The sequence below is a fragment of the Nanorana parkeri genome, unplaced genomic scaffold (assembly GCF_000935625.1).
Source record: "Nanorana parkeri isolate BGI_ZX_2015 unplaced genomic scaffold, ASM93562v1 scaffold1833, whole genome shotgun sequence".
Classification (NCBI taxonomy): domain Eukaryota; kingdom Metazoa; phylum Chordata; class Amphibia; order Anura; family Dicroglossidae; genus Nanorana; species Nanorana parkeri.
In genome coordinates this window covers 33,751-46,436 of record NW_017308101.1, presented here as the reverse complement: position 1 = coordinate 46,436, position 12,686 = coordinate 33,751, and the positions used below count along the sequence as shown (strand labels likewise).

The window sequence follows — 12,686 nt, the reverse complement described above, 5'->3', positions numbered from 1 at the left end:
ATGTCCGCTTTTCTGTTAAGTTTAATATGGTCGCTATTACAGAGCGCCATTGCTCTTAATGACCGCCACCAGAAGCCTGTTGGTGACACGAGGCATTGTGGGGAGTACAGCAACCAGGTCTTGGCTAATGGGCGGTGCAGGATTGTCGCCACACTGCCTCAACAAGATGGCCACCGGTGCCCCGATATGTTCCGCTGTACGGAAGAGGTCTCCTACTGGCTCCATGAGAATGAAGAGAGGAAACAGGAGGTCCTGGAGCTCAGGGAGCTCATGTCAGAGCTTCAAGAAGAACTCAGGAACCACAGACATCGCCTAAGAATACTAGAACAACAGGTGGGTGATTTCCATGACCAGGAGAAAAAGGGAATTAATGTCTTTGGATTATTTGGGGGGTAATTACTTTTCTCTACAAGTAGTAGGTAACTTTTATGTTATAGATGGACAGGAGGCCATCACTATATTCTCTGTTCATTTCATCTAGATTTAACTTCCCAATGCTGTTGCTAACTCTCTGAATCACAATGTAACCAGACAGTCCAGGGACCCATGTGCATCTGGGCCCCATATCAGTGGCATGGTTCACAATCATGGCTCCCATCTGCATGCTTCTTGACCTGCAACACATATAATTGGTTCCTAGTAGGGATGCACCGATACTAGTATCGGTATCGGTGCCGAGTATTTGGGTGAGTACTCGTACTCGCCCAAATGCTCCGATGCCTAGCCCGATACTTCCTGTATCAGGAAGCCGGGCAGCACGTCATTGCACGCTGCCCGGCTTCCAGATTGGCCCGGAAGCTGGCCAATCAGGAAGCCGGGCGCCATGTAATGATGCAGCGCCCGGTTTTCTGATTGGCCGGGAAGCCGGCTTCATGCTCCCTCGTCATCTCATGACGAGGGAGCATGGAGCCGGCTTCCCGGCCAATCAGCAAGCAGGGCGCCGCAAGGACTGCAAGAGGCTCATATTAAGTCAAGTTCAGGTAGTTACACTGTTTGCATTTAGAAAAATGTAATGTATGGATGGAGCTCCCTTACAGCCATACACCCCGCACACCACAAACGGACATTCGGTGCCGGGCAGCATATTTTGAATGGCTGCTCTGTGTGAGAACTGATGGTGCTGTGCTAGGGGGAGGCTGAGGAACCTCTCACCTAGCACAGTGGAAGGCTAGCGGTGACCCACTAAACATGGGGTTGCAACCCACTTATGGGTCGCAACCAACCAGTTGAGAACCATGGCTCTGGAGGAACCCTTGGGTTGAGAATGGCTTGTCTATGCTGTGACAACCTTTAATGGGACTCCACAGGGAATTGTTGTGAACTTATTATGTAATAATGGATATTAACACTTGAAAATTTGAATCCTCTTGGATAAGAACCTTCTAGTTTCTATGAAATGCTTGAGGAGCATCGAATGGTTCACTCTTGAGTGATGCTTTATTCCAGTGTTACACACCAGACCTACATATGTATGGGTGTGAAGAACATCCAATTCTTGGGGTTATCTCATCTGCAGCTACTTTGTGACCTTGACACATCTGCGGAGAACTGTTTTCTTATTGCAAGTGAGATGAAGGGAACATACGACATGTTTAAAGCCCATCTCTGGGCAAAACAAATCTATCTTGCAGGGGGGAGCCACTAAGGCATTGCAACAGTAAAGTCATTTTTATCTAGGGGGCTGGAGTAAAGCACTTTTAATTACCTAATCCTTGCTCTAACCAGCTCCCTCTGGGCTTCTAGACTGGTATCTGCAGCTTCTTCTCCCAGCGAAGGCTCCTGATGTCTAAGGACCGCTGATATCATCAGGTCTAATGCAGGTTCCATAGACCTACATTAGACATGAGGATATCAAGGGACATTTCAGCAGCCAGAACGGAGGGGAAGAAAGGAAGAGCAATGACCTCCAGGGATCAGGTAAGTAAACGTGCTTTGCTCTTGTTCCCAAGGAATAAACGAGCACCTAAACCTTTAAGGGTGGGGGTAGCTCACTACAAAGGTAATTTTTTTGGGTTGAAGGTTTTAAAAGCTTCTGCTGCAGTGGCATAACAAACACCATCGCGACCCACGCAGTTACTATGGGGCCCATGACAGAGGGGGGCCCAGTCAGGAGGCCAGTTCCAGCGGCAGTGGCGGTGGAGGAGGTGACTGGGGCCTGGCGGCAGCGGTGGTGCTGGTGGAGGAGGAGGCCGGGGCCCGGCAGAGGTGGAGGAGGCCGGGGCCCAGCAGTGGGCGGCTTGGGGCTAAGAGGTAAGAGGAGAGCAGTGTGTAGGGAAAAGGACCCTGACCAGCCCACCTGAGACCCTGCAGAGCTCACCATAGAGAGTCTATGGTGGGCTCTGCAGGGTCACTCTCAGGTGGACTCTGTGGAGTCTCATGTGGGCTCTGCAGGGTCTCAGGTGGGCTGTGCAAGGTCTCTGATATGTGCAGGCTCTCAGATGGGCTCTGTGGGGTCTACAGTGACCTCTGCAGGGTCTATTGTGGGCTCTGCGGGGTCTAATGTGGGCTCTGCTGGGTCTTAGGTGGGCTCTGCAGGGTCCCAGGTGTGCTCTGCGGGGTCTATGGCGGGGTCTATTGTGGGCTCTGCCGGGTCTCTGGGATGTGTGGGGTCTCAGGTGGGCTGTGCGGGGTCCATGGTGGGCTGTGTAGGGTTTCTGGTGGGCTGTGCGGGGTCCATGGTGGGCTGTGTAGGGTTTCTGGTGGGCTGTGTAGGGTTTCTGGTGGGCTGCGTGGGTTCTATGGTGGGCTCTGCAGCAGTGAGCGGCGGAGTGATCTGTAGGTGCTTTTTTTTGTTATGTTTTTTTGGTGGTGGGGGGGGTCCCATACAAAATTATGCTTTGGGGCCCTGTGATTTCTAGTTACACCCCTTTTCTGCTGTTACCTTTTCTGTCTTATTTGTGGGGGTCCAGGCGTCTGCACCTTTCTAAATAAATTTGGTTGATTTGTGTATATGATTTGGTTTTAGATACTGTATATACTAAATAAAGATATTTAGTTTGACCTATATTGTACCTGGAATAAGGACCCCTCATTGTTTTAATCCCTAACACAGCAATAAAAACCTGATAGGGGTTCTGACTAGGGATGCACCGATACCACTTTTTTAAGACCGAGTACGTGTACCGATACTTTTGATCAAGTACTCGCAGATACCAATTACCGATACTTTTTCTTAAAGGGACAGGTCACATTTTTTCTAAAGCAATACAAACTAATGCTTTAAGGTCACTTTCTTAATATTATGATTCATGAGATTACGAGGGAGCATGACGCCGGCTTCCCGGCCAATCAGTCGGCTCCATGCTCTCTCATCACAAGTGACGAGAGAGCATGGAGCCGTTTCCTGGCCAATCAGGAAACCGGGCAGCGTGTAATGATGCGCTGCCCGGCTTCCTGATACAGAAAGTATCGGAGCATTTGGGCGAGTACGAGTACTCACCCAAATACTCGGTATCGGCACTGATACCGATACTAGTATCGGTATCGGTGCATCCCTAGTTCTGACCCTTCCCCACTCCTACTCTACGGTTGCTATGATGATGTTCTGTTATGTTCCTTGAATACAGATAACGTTATTCCCCCAGAGAGCCCCTTCTCTAATGTCTTCACAGATTTGACATCCAACTTCTGAAGGGCTTTATCATACATTGTCTCATATTTTTGGGTTCTCAAGCAGCAAGATCTTTGCATGCCCCCGAGCCCCATCCACTTGTTAGAGCCACCATAAGGGGGGTCTCTGCTCTACTGTTGAATAGTGTGGTGATTGGGGCAGGATGAATGAGCCCCTATGGCTGGACACCTGGGACAGGGTAGGGTAGGAACATTCCTAAACCTTTATTTGAGAGGTCTGCCATTTTGTCTTTGCAGCCTGAGAACACCAATCACAGCTCGTCACTCCTCCACAGGGTGAATAATCTGGAGATCTGGGCCAGTGAGAGCAGCACGCTGCAGCACCTGCAGGCGACATACATCTACGACATTCAGGCTCAGGTCCGAAATCTGTCGCTGGTCATCGATGGGTCCAACCTCAATTCCTCGTGTTCTGTTCCTACAGCACTGCGGAGTCATCAGATGCATCCACACACAGGAGGTAACATATATCTTCCTCTATGGATGAGCACAAGGAACGCTGCCAAGTACTATATACTACCTCAAGTGACATCACGATATGACATCATACACATGTTAGAAAACCTTAGCCCTGCGATATTTTACAGCTTCTCAGCCTTTAGCATCCAATCAAATTTCACTTTACTAGATCCGGAGCAGAAGAAGATGAATTCTGCTACACTTTACTCCTTCCATCACATGCCCCACATGCCTCCTACTGTATCATGACAACAGAAATAGGATTGGACTACTTAAAGGAGAACTATGAGGGGGGGAGGGGGGGGGGGTTTTTCACTCACCTCATAGTTCTATCCGACCTGTGACAATGAGTGATGGATCCAGACATAATTGTCGGGATCCGTTACGGCTGCGGCGTCTCGGATTCCGCGAACCGTAGCTCCCTATATACTGAGCTTTGGGTGACGGGAGGACGCTAGTTTGTGTACTCCCGTTACCCTAAGTAGAACTATGGGGAAAAGCCCTAACCCCATTGTTCTCCTTTAAACCCCCTTGCATCTTCTCATCGATGGTCAGGGTTGTGTAGTTCTTAGAACAATGTAAATGGTAAGAGTAGCTCAGCCAGAGAGCACAGGAAGTTATCCTCTGATAAGATTTCCTTCAAGATCTAAATGATTGTGTAGCGATAACTCCCGGAGGAGCCGCTAGTGCCCGGTTCACTTCTAGTCATTCTAGGGGATGATCTTCAGCTGCCGGCCCAATAGCCCTAACCGCCTATCTTCTGGTGCCCATAAACTGATGTCCACTCCAGTAGTATGATGCTAAGTAACTGATTTATTGAACATTCTCTATTGTGAGAGAGGGTATAGGGGTTTCTATGTATCCAGGGGTAGCCATCAGAAGCTCAAGACTCAACAGACCTTGTAGCAGTTTCACTGCAGATACACCTGACCACATCAGATAACCACTGATGTACCAGACGGTCCAGATGGATGCAGATCCTCAATCACGGGAAAGACACCGACCATGCTTTGAAGTCCACTTAGCTCCAGGGCACTTCAAGAGCTTGCGCTGGTCCCGGCTCCTCTCCTCTTTCAGTCTCTCATGCCTCCTCCATGTTAGAAGCCTCAGGGAAACCTTTTCCCTCACACCAGCCCATGCCCACACTCAGGCCTCACCTGAAAAGGACCCAGCCCTACTCCATGTCTGGTCCCGGCGAGAGAGAGAGAGCACATGGCAGCTCCCACCAATATATGTACTCTGTCCCAGCATAAACGGCCACTATAATTCCAGCCAGGCTGACTACAGCTAAATGTATAGTAGCCACATCACATAATGAGGCTTTGTACGTGTGTGCTAGAAAAGTACCTTCATTTTTAATGTCTTTTGTCCTGAGAGTCGTTTTCGTAAATTTCCGCTGAATGCGACGAACAATGCAGATGTTTTTGACTTATTCTTCCCTGGCAGGAAATAAACCTCATTCCGTGTCCTCTTTCAGATCTCAGGTACTCCAGCAGCTGCTACACAGACTGTTCTCATCATTACTACAATGGGAAGCAAAGCTCCGGAGTCTATACAATAGCGCCATCTGCTGGGGGGACTCTGGTGGACGTCTACTGCGACATGGACACCGAGGGTAAGCGGTGTTGCCTGTAGGTGACTTGTTCACTGACATTGATTGCCTGCTTGCAACATGGCTATTATCATCATCATCACAGCTTTGAGGGGCCCCATTCAGGTTCAAGAAGAACGAGAGTATTTTAATATGTTTTTAGATATATACTGTATACATAACTGGGGACTATCCAAAGTTGGTGAGCCCGAGACTAGTGAGTAGGGTTGCCACCTGTCTGGGATTCACCCGGACAGTCCAGGTTTTGAGTCCTCTGTGTGCTGAAACCTAGACGCAGCATGTCACGATGTCAGAGAGACAGAAGCAACCACGGGGTCCTGGTGTTCCAACTTGACAGCATGGAGGAGGCGCGGGACACAGGGGGACACTGGAACCTGGGAAACAAGGAGGTGTCTGAAACACAGGGTGCAGATAAGTCATAAAGAGCACAGGGATTCTGCTTTAGGCAGTTGTGTTGCTCGCTCTCTCTCTCTCCTGGCTATCTCTCCTCTCTCTCCTGGCTGTCTCTCCTCTCTCTCCTCTCGCTCTCTCCTGGTTGTCTCTCGTCTCTCCTCTCTCTCTCCTGGCTGTTTTTCCTCGCTCTCTCTCCTGGCTGTCTCTCCTCACTCTCTCTCCTGGCTGTCTCTCCTCTCGCTCTCTCCTGGCTGTCTCTCCTCTCTCTCTTCTGGCTTTCTTTTCTCTCTCTCTCTCCTGGCTGTCTCTCCCCTCTCTCTCCTGGCTGTCTCTCCTCGCACTATCTCCTGGCTGTGTTTCCTCGCACTCTCTTCTGGCTGTGTTTCCCCGCTCTCTCTCCTGGCTGTCTCTCCTCTCTCTCCTGGCTGTCTCTCCTCGCACTCTCTCCTGGCTGTCTCTCATCTCTCTCTCCTGGCTGTCTCTCGTCTCTCTCTCTCTTGGTTGTCTCTCCTCTCTCTCCTGGCTGTCTCTCCTCTCTCTCCTGGCTGTCTCTCCTCGCACTCTCTCCTGGCTGTCTCTCCTCTCTCTCCTGGCTGTCTCTCCTCGCACTCTCTCCTGGCTGTCTCTCCTCTCTCTCCTGGCTGTCTCTCCTCGCACTCTCTCCTGGCTGTCTCTCCTCTCTCTCCTGGCTGTCTCTCCTCGCACTCTCTCCTGGCTGTCTCTCCTCTCTCTCCTGGCTGTCTCTCCTCGCACTCTCTCCTGGCTGTCTCTCCTCTCTCTCCTGGCTGTCTCTCCTCGCACTCTCTCCTGGCTGTCTCTCCTCTCTCTCCTGGCTGTCTCTCCTCGCACTCTCTCCTGGCTGTCTCTCCTCTCTCTCCTGGCTGTCTCTCCTCGCACTCTCTCCTGGCTGTCTCTCCTCTCTCTCCTGGCTGTCTCTCCTCGCACTCTCTCCTGGCTGTCTCTCCTCTCTCTCCTGGCTGTCTCTCCTCGCACTCTCTCCTGGCTGTCTCTCCTCTCTCTCCTGGCTGTCTCTCCTCGCACTCTCTCCTGGCTGTCTCTCCTCTCTCTCCTGGCTGTCTCTCCTCGCACTCTCTCCTGGCTGTCTCTCCTCTCTCTCCTGGCTGTCTCTCCTCGCACTCTCTCCTGGCTGTCTCTCCTCTCTCTCCTGGCTGTCTCTCCTCGCACTCTCTCCTGGCTGTCTCTCCTCTCTCTCCTGGCTGTCTCTCCTCGCACTCTCTCCTGGCTGTCTCTCCTCTCTCTCCTGGCTGTCTCTCCTCGCACTCTCTCCTGGCTGTCTCTCCTCTCTCTCCTGGCTGTCTCTCCTCGCACTCTCTCCTGGCTGTCTCTCCTCTCTCTCCTGGCTGTCTCTCCTCGCACTCTCTCCTGGCTGTCTCTCCTCTCTCTCCTGGCTGTCTCTCCTCGCACTCTCTCCTGGCTGTCTCTCCTCTCTCTCCTGGCTGTCTCTCCTCGCACTCTCTCCTGGCTGTCTCTCCTCTCTCTCCTGGCTGTCTCTCCTCGCACTCTCTCCTGGCTGTCTCTCCTCTCTCTCCTGGCTGTCTCTCCTCGCACTCTCTCCTGGCTGTCTCTCCTCTCTCTCCTGGCTGTCTCTCCTCGCACTCTCTCCTGGCTGTCTCTCCTCTCTCTCCTGGCTGTCTCTCCTCGCACTCTCTCCTGGCTGTCTCTCCTCTCTCTCCTGGCTGTCTCTCCTCGCACTCTCTCCTGGCTGTCTCTCCTCTCTCTCCTGGCTGTCTCTCCTCGCACTCTCTCCTGGCTGTCTCTCCTCTCTCTCCTGGCTGTCTCTCCTCGCACTCTCTCCTGGCTGTCTCTCCTCTCTCTCCTGGCTGTCTCTCCTCGCACTCTCTCCTGGCTGTCTCTCCTCTCTCTCCTGGCTGTCTCTCCTCGCACTCTCTCCTGGCTGTCTCTCCTCTCTCTCCTGGCTGTCTCTCCTCGCACTCTCTCCTGGCTGTCTCTCCTCTCTCTCCTGGCTGTCTCTCCTCGCACTCTCTCCTGGCTGTCTCTCCTCTCTCTCCTGGCTGTCTCTCCTCGCACTCTCTCCTGGCTGTCTCTCCTCTCTCTCCTGGCTGTCTCTCCTCGCACTCTCTCCTGGCTGTCTCTCCTCTCTCTCCTGGCTGTCTCTCCTCGCACTCTCTCCTGGCTGTCTCTCCTCTCTCTCCTGGCTGTCTCTCCTCGCACTCTCTCCTGGCTGTCTCTCCTCTCTCTCCTGGCTGTCTCTCCTCGCACTCTCTCCTGGCTGTCTCTCCTCTCTCTCCTGGCTGTGTTTCCTCGCTCTCTCTCCTGGCTGTCTCTACTTGCTTTCTCCTGTACATTTTTCAATGAAAAATGACTGCACGGCATTAGAGTGTTTTGGGTTTCACTTGAAGAAAAGGTGGCAACCCTACTAGTAAGGGCTGAGCCAAAATGGAGCGAGGGGCATGTAGCGAGCCACAGCCAAACAATGCTGTGAATTGATAATGACAGGCCTGGAAAATCATGACAATATGCGGAAAACAAATGGGAATCAATATCTGAGTGTAGCCCCCATCACCTTCCAACTAGACCACTCTCCTCCGCAGCCTCCTGGGAGCTGCAGTTTCAGAGATCATTGTTGCAAAAGTTTCAGTCTCTGCTCTGCACTCCAACTCCTATAAGTCTCCGCCTCCAGGGCCCACAGAGACAAGTTAAAGGAGAACTATGAGGTGGGTGCTTTTCACTCACCTCATAGTTCTAGCCGACCTGTGACAATGAGACTGTCACAGGTCGGCTTAACGAAATGAACGGGAAAATGTTTTCATTAGTTTCGTCAAATGAAACAAATTTTTAGGCTATTTTGGATTCTGCACATGCGCTCCGCCATCCTGGAGGCGGGGCACATAACGTCACATACCCCACAGGTCTGTTGGGGGGCACAATTTTCTGTTCTTGCCTCAGCCGCAAAAGGAACTAGCTACGGCTCTGCTCTGCTCTGCTGTATCTGAAATCTTGTTAAATAAAGAATCATCCCCCCCCCCAAAATAGAAAGTTTCAGTGTAAGTTTTTTCCTTTATCTGGCTGCAGGTGGAGGGTGGACGGTCATTCAGAGACGTCAAGATGGATCGGTCCATTTTAACAGGACCTGGAAAGAGTATAAAGAAGGATTCGGAAACTTGAACGGCGAGTTCTGGCTGGGAAATGAGAAGATCCGCCGGATAACGCGGAGCGGAGGATTCAGCCTGCGCATTGATCTGGAGGACTGGAGTGGGCAGCGCAAGTACGCTGTGTACGGGGAGTTCAGGTACATATCACATTCGCTTGTGTGACCCATGACAACATGCGGGCAAATGAGCAATGGTGACAAAATGGGAGCACAGTGATGTCACGACTTGCTCCACCCCTTTGTTTACATTCATGAACAGTGCAGCGGGAGATCGTCAGGTTCAAACGTGGGGGAAAGTGGCGGGGATTTTTTCTTTCAGCGAGTTGGCGAGCAGCGGGCATTAGGGGCATCCCGATGCTGGGTGTCACCTGGAGCGGAGACCGGGTGACACCCCGCTGTGACGTCATCGCGCATGCGCGTGAGTCTTATTGACTCTTGGTGATAGACGCCGGCAGAGAGAGGAGGGGAAGTTCACCTGGCGGGATAAGGTATGCCCCCGGGTCCCCTCCTCTCTCCTGACACTGTTGGGCTCTCGGTTCGTGACCTAGTGCCTGACTTTTCATAGGGGGTGACACCAAAATGACTCCCAGTCATTTGGGTGTCACCGCTCCAATGGTGGCACCCGAGTGCGGGCCCCACCCCCCCGCACCCCACTTGTGACGCCACTGGCGGGCATCATGATTGACAAAGATCTACATTGCCAAGTTTGTGTGGAAGAGGCCCTGGCAAAGCACCCTTCCCATGTTCAGGGCATGTGGCCTGGAATGGTGCAGAAGGGAGGGGGGGCCACATGAATTTTGAGGGGGGCCCCATGCTTTTTTGGGGGGGGGGGATTGTCTAACACCTTTCAGTTCATTTTTGAAAATTCGGATGCATCTGAAAATTCATATTTGTTTGAATTCGTTAATTTTTTCCATTTGGAAATTCGGATGCATTCAAATTTCCAAATATGCCGATATTCGTCCGAATTTCAATTTGGACTGAAAAACGAATCTTACATCTCTAATTGTAACAATGTGAAAGCCACATATGTGCAATTGTGACCTCACTGCATCCCGCCCCTTTGTTTACGTCAATTAGCCGCCCACAGCTGATCGGACGGCACGGAAAGAGCTTCCTTCTTCTGAGTTTGGACGGAACTCCTTTCAGGTTCAGAGGAGGTCAGGTTTGTAACCGGTCCAGTCCGAACCTGAGCTCATCCCTCCCTATAAGGAATAGATTCATACAAACATATAAAGGGAGAGAAAGGTCCACTCTACCATTGTCATCATTTTGCAGAAAGTCTTGGTCACCATTGGTTCCTTAACTATTATGATCCAGTATGGAGACCAGTATGGAGACCAGTATAGAGACCAGTATAGAGATCAGTATAGGGATCAGTATGGAGATCAGTATGGAGATCAGTATGGAGATCAGTATAGGGATCAGTATAGAGATCAGTATAGAGATCAGTATAGAGATCAGTATAGAGATCAGTATAGGGATCAGTATAGAGATCAGTATAGAGATCAGTATAGAGATCAGTATAGGGATCAGTATAGGAATCAGTATGGAGATCAGTATAGAGACCAGTATAGGGATCAGTATGGAGATCAGTATAGAGATCAGTATAGAGATCAGTATAGGGATCAGTATAGAGATCAGTATAGAGATCAGTATAGGGATCAGTATAGGAATCAGTATGGAGATCAGTATAGAGACCAGTATAGGGATCAGTATGGAGATAGAGTTGGAGAGCAACCAAAACCGTTCTGAACCTGTAAAACCATTCCTCTGGTATCTGAAGCCGAATTGTTTCTTTGGGGTGTTTTTCTTGCAGCGTTGAAGATGAAACCAGCGACTATCGCCTGCACGTGTCCGGAGCCGAGGGGACGGCAGAGGATTCATTTGCCTGGTACCACAACAAGAGGAGTTTCAGTACACCGGAGTCGGGCAATCTGTGTGCCGAGATCTCTCATGGCGGCTGGTGGTACCACCAATGCTTCTATTCCAACCTCAATGGAGTGTACTACACGGTGAGTGATCTATGCCTCCTCTGGTCCCAATCACACTTGGGGTGGGGGCTGGAGATGTTGTAATTGGGTTGGGGGGGGAAAGGGGGATTCCATCTATAACCAACTTTCAACACTCTACAATTTTTTTTAATGTTTGTTCTGTGCATAAAGGAACATTCTTAGATATACTGTATTTTCTTTTCAGGTTGAAGGTATGTAATGTAATACGGCGTTTTGGCCACTAGACGGAGCTGAGCAGCATAGGAAAGACATTTCCTATGCTGCTCAGCTCCATCTAGTGGCCATATGTATATATGTCCTATGCTCCTCCTCCACCTAGTGGCCAAATGTATATATTTCCTATGCTCCTCCCCCATCTAGTGGCCATCTGTATATATTTCCTATGCTCCTCCACCATCTAGTGGCCATATGTATGTATTTCCTATGCTCCTCCTCCACCTAGTGGCCATATGTATATATGTCCTATGCTCCTCCTCCACCTAGTGGCCATATGTATATATTTCCTATGCTCCTCCCCCATCTAGTGGCCATCTGTATATATTTCCTATGCTCCTCCCCCATCTAGTGGCCATATGTATGTATTTCCTATGCTCCTCAGCTCCATCTAGTGGCCACAGTGGAGTATTACATAACATACATTCAACCTGAAAAGAAAATATACCTAGGGATGTTTGTTTTTGCCTCTATTCGCACAGAACTTATCTTAAGAAAGATTCACAGGTCAAATGGCTCCGCGAGTTGGTTATAAAGAGACCCCTAAGTGTGCTCAATTTCCATATGAAATTTGGGTTTAAGCTCCGCTGAACCTAAAGCATCTCCTATGTGGACTAAGCGTCAGTACCTAATGCAAACTGCAGTATCTCATAGCAACCAATCAGAATTCACCTAACAAAGTCAGACCAGTGCAAGATGAGTTCTGATTGGCTGACAGTAGAGCACTTCGCTCCATGCACATTTCCCGTTGATGTAGCTGGATAGAGTTGATGGTCTGACGCGGACTCTACCATTCCTGTGTTTGCAGGGGGGTAAATACGTGAAAGGTCGCAGGATGATGGGCCCGGATGGCATTGTGTGGTACAGCTGGATGAACACCGATTATTATTCCCTAAGGAAAGTCTCCATGATGATTCGTCCCGGATCGTTTCACTCGCACGCATCGCCGTAGAAAAGATCGCGATGACATCACTTCTATTTATCAACTCGAGCCCAACAAAAAAAAGTCCGGCTCGGAGGAATCCAATAAAAGCTCTCTGAAAGTGGGCGGAGCGTCAGACTTATTTTCTGATATTTCATGCTTGGCAATGTGTCACTGTAACTTTTTCAGGCATTTATTACCTCTCACAGAGATCACAGTACTCCCCCCGATAATGCCGGCACCATCTTTGTTCAGGCGTCACTATCTAGTTGCTGAACTGAAATGCAGGCTCAGAGGCGGCACAATTAT

The 12,686-nt window shown here is 50.4% G+C and overlaps 1 protein-coding gene across 1 annotated transcript; it reads left to right on the top strand.

Annotated features, from left to right (window-relative positions):
• On the top strand, positions 1 to 12,416 carry LOC108799839 (fibrinogen-like protein 1). Its single transcript, XM_018571765.1, has 6 exons — positions 1 to 333; positions 3,868 to 4,090; positions 5,567 to 5,704; positions 9,149 to 9,365; positions 11,047 to 11,242; positions 12,264 to 12,416. The coding sequence occupies exons 1-6, from the start codon at positions 1 to 3 to the stop codon at positions 12,405 to 12,407; spliced, it is 1,251 nt and encodes a 416-aa protein (XP_018427267.1). The 3' UTR covers positions 12,408 to 12,416.
• Positions 12,417 to 12,686: the final 270 nt, after the last annotated feature.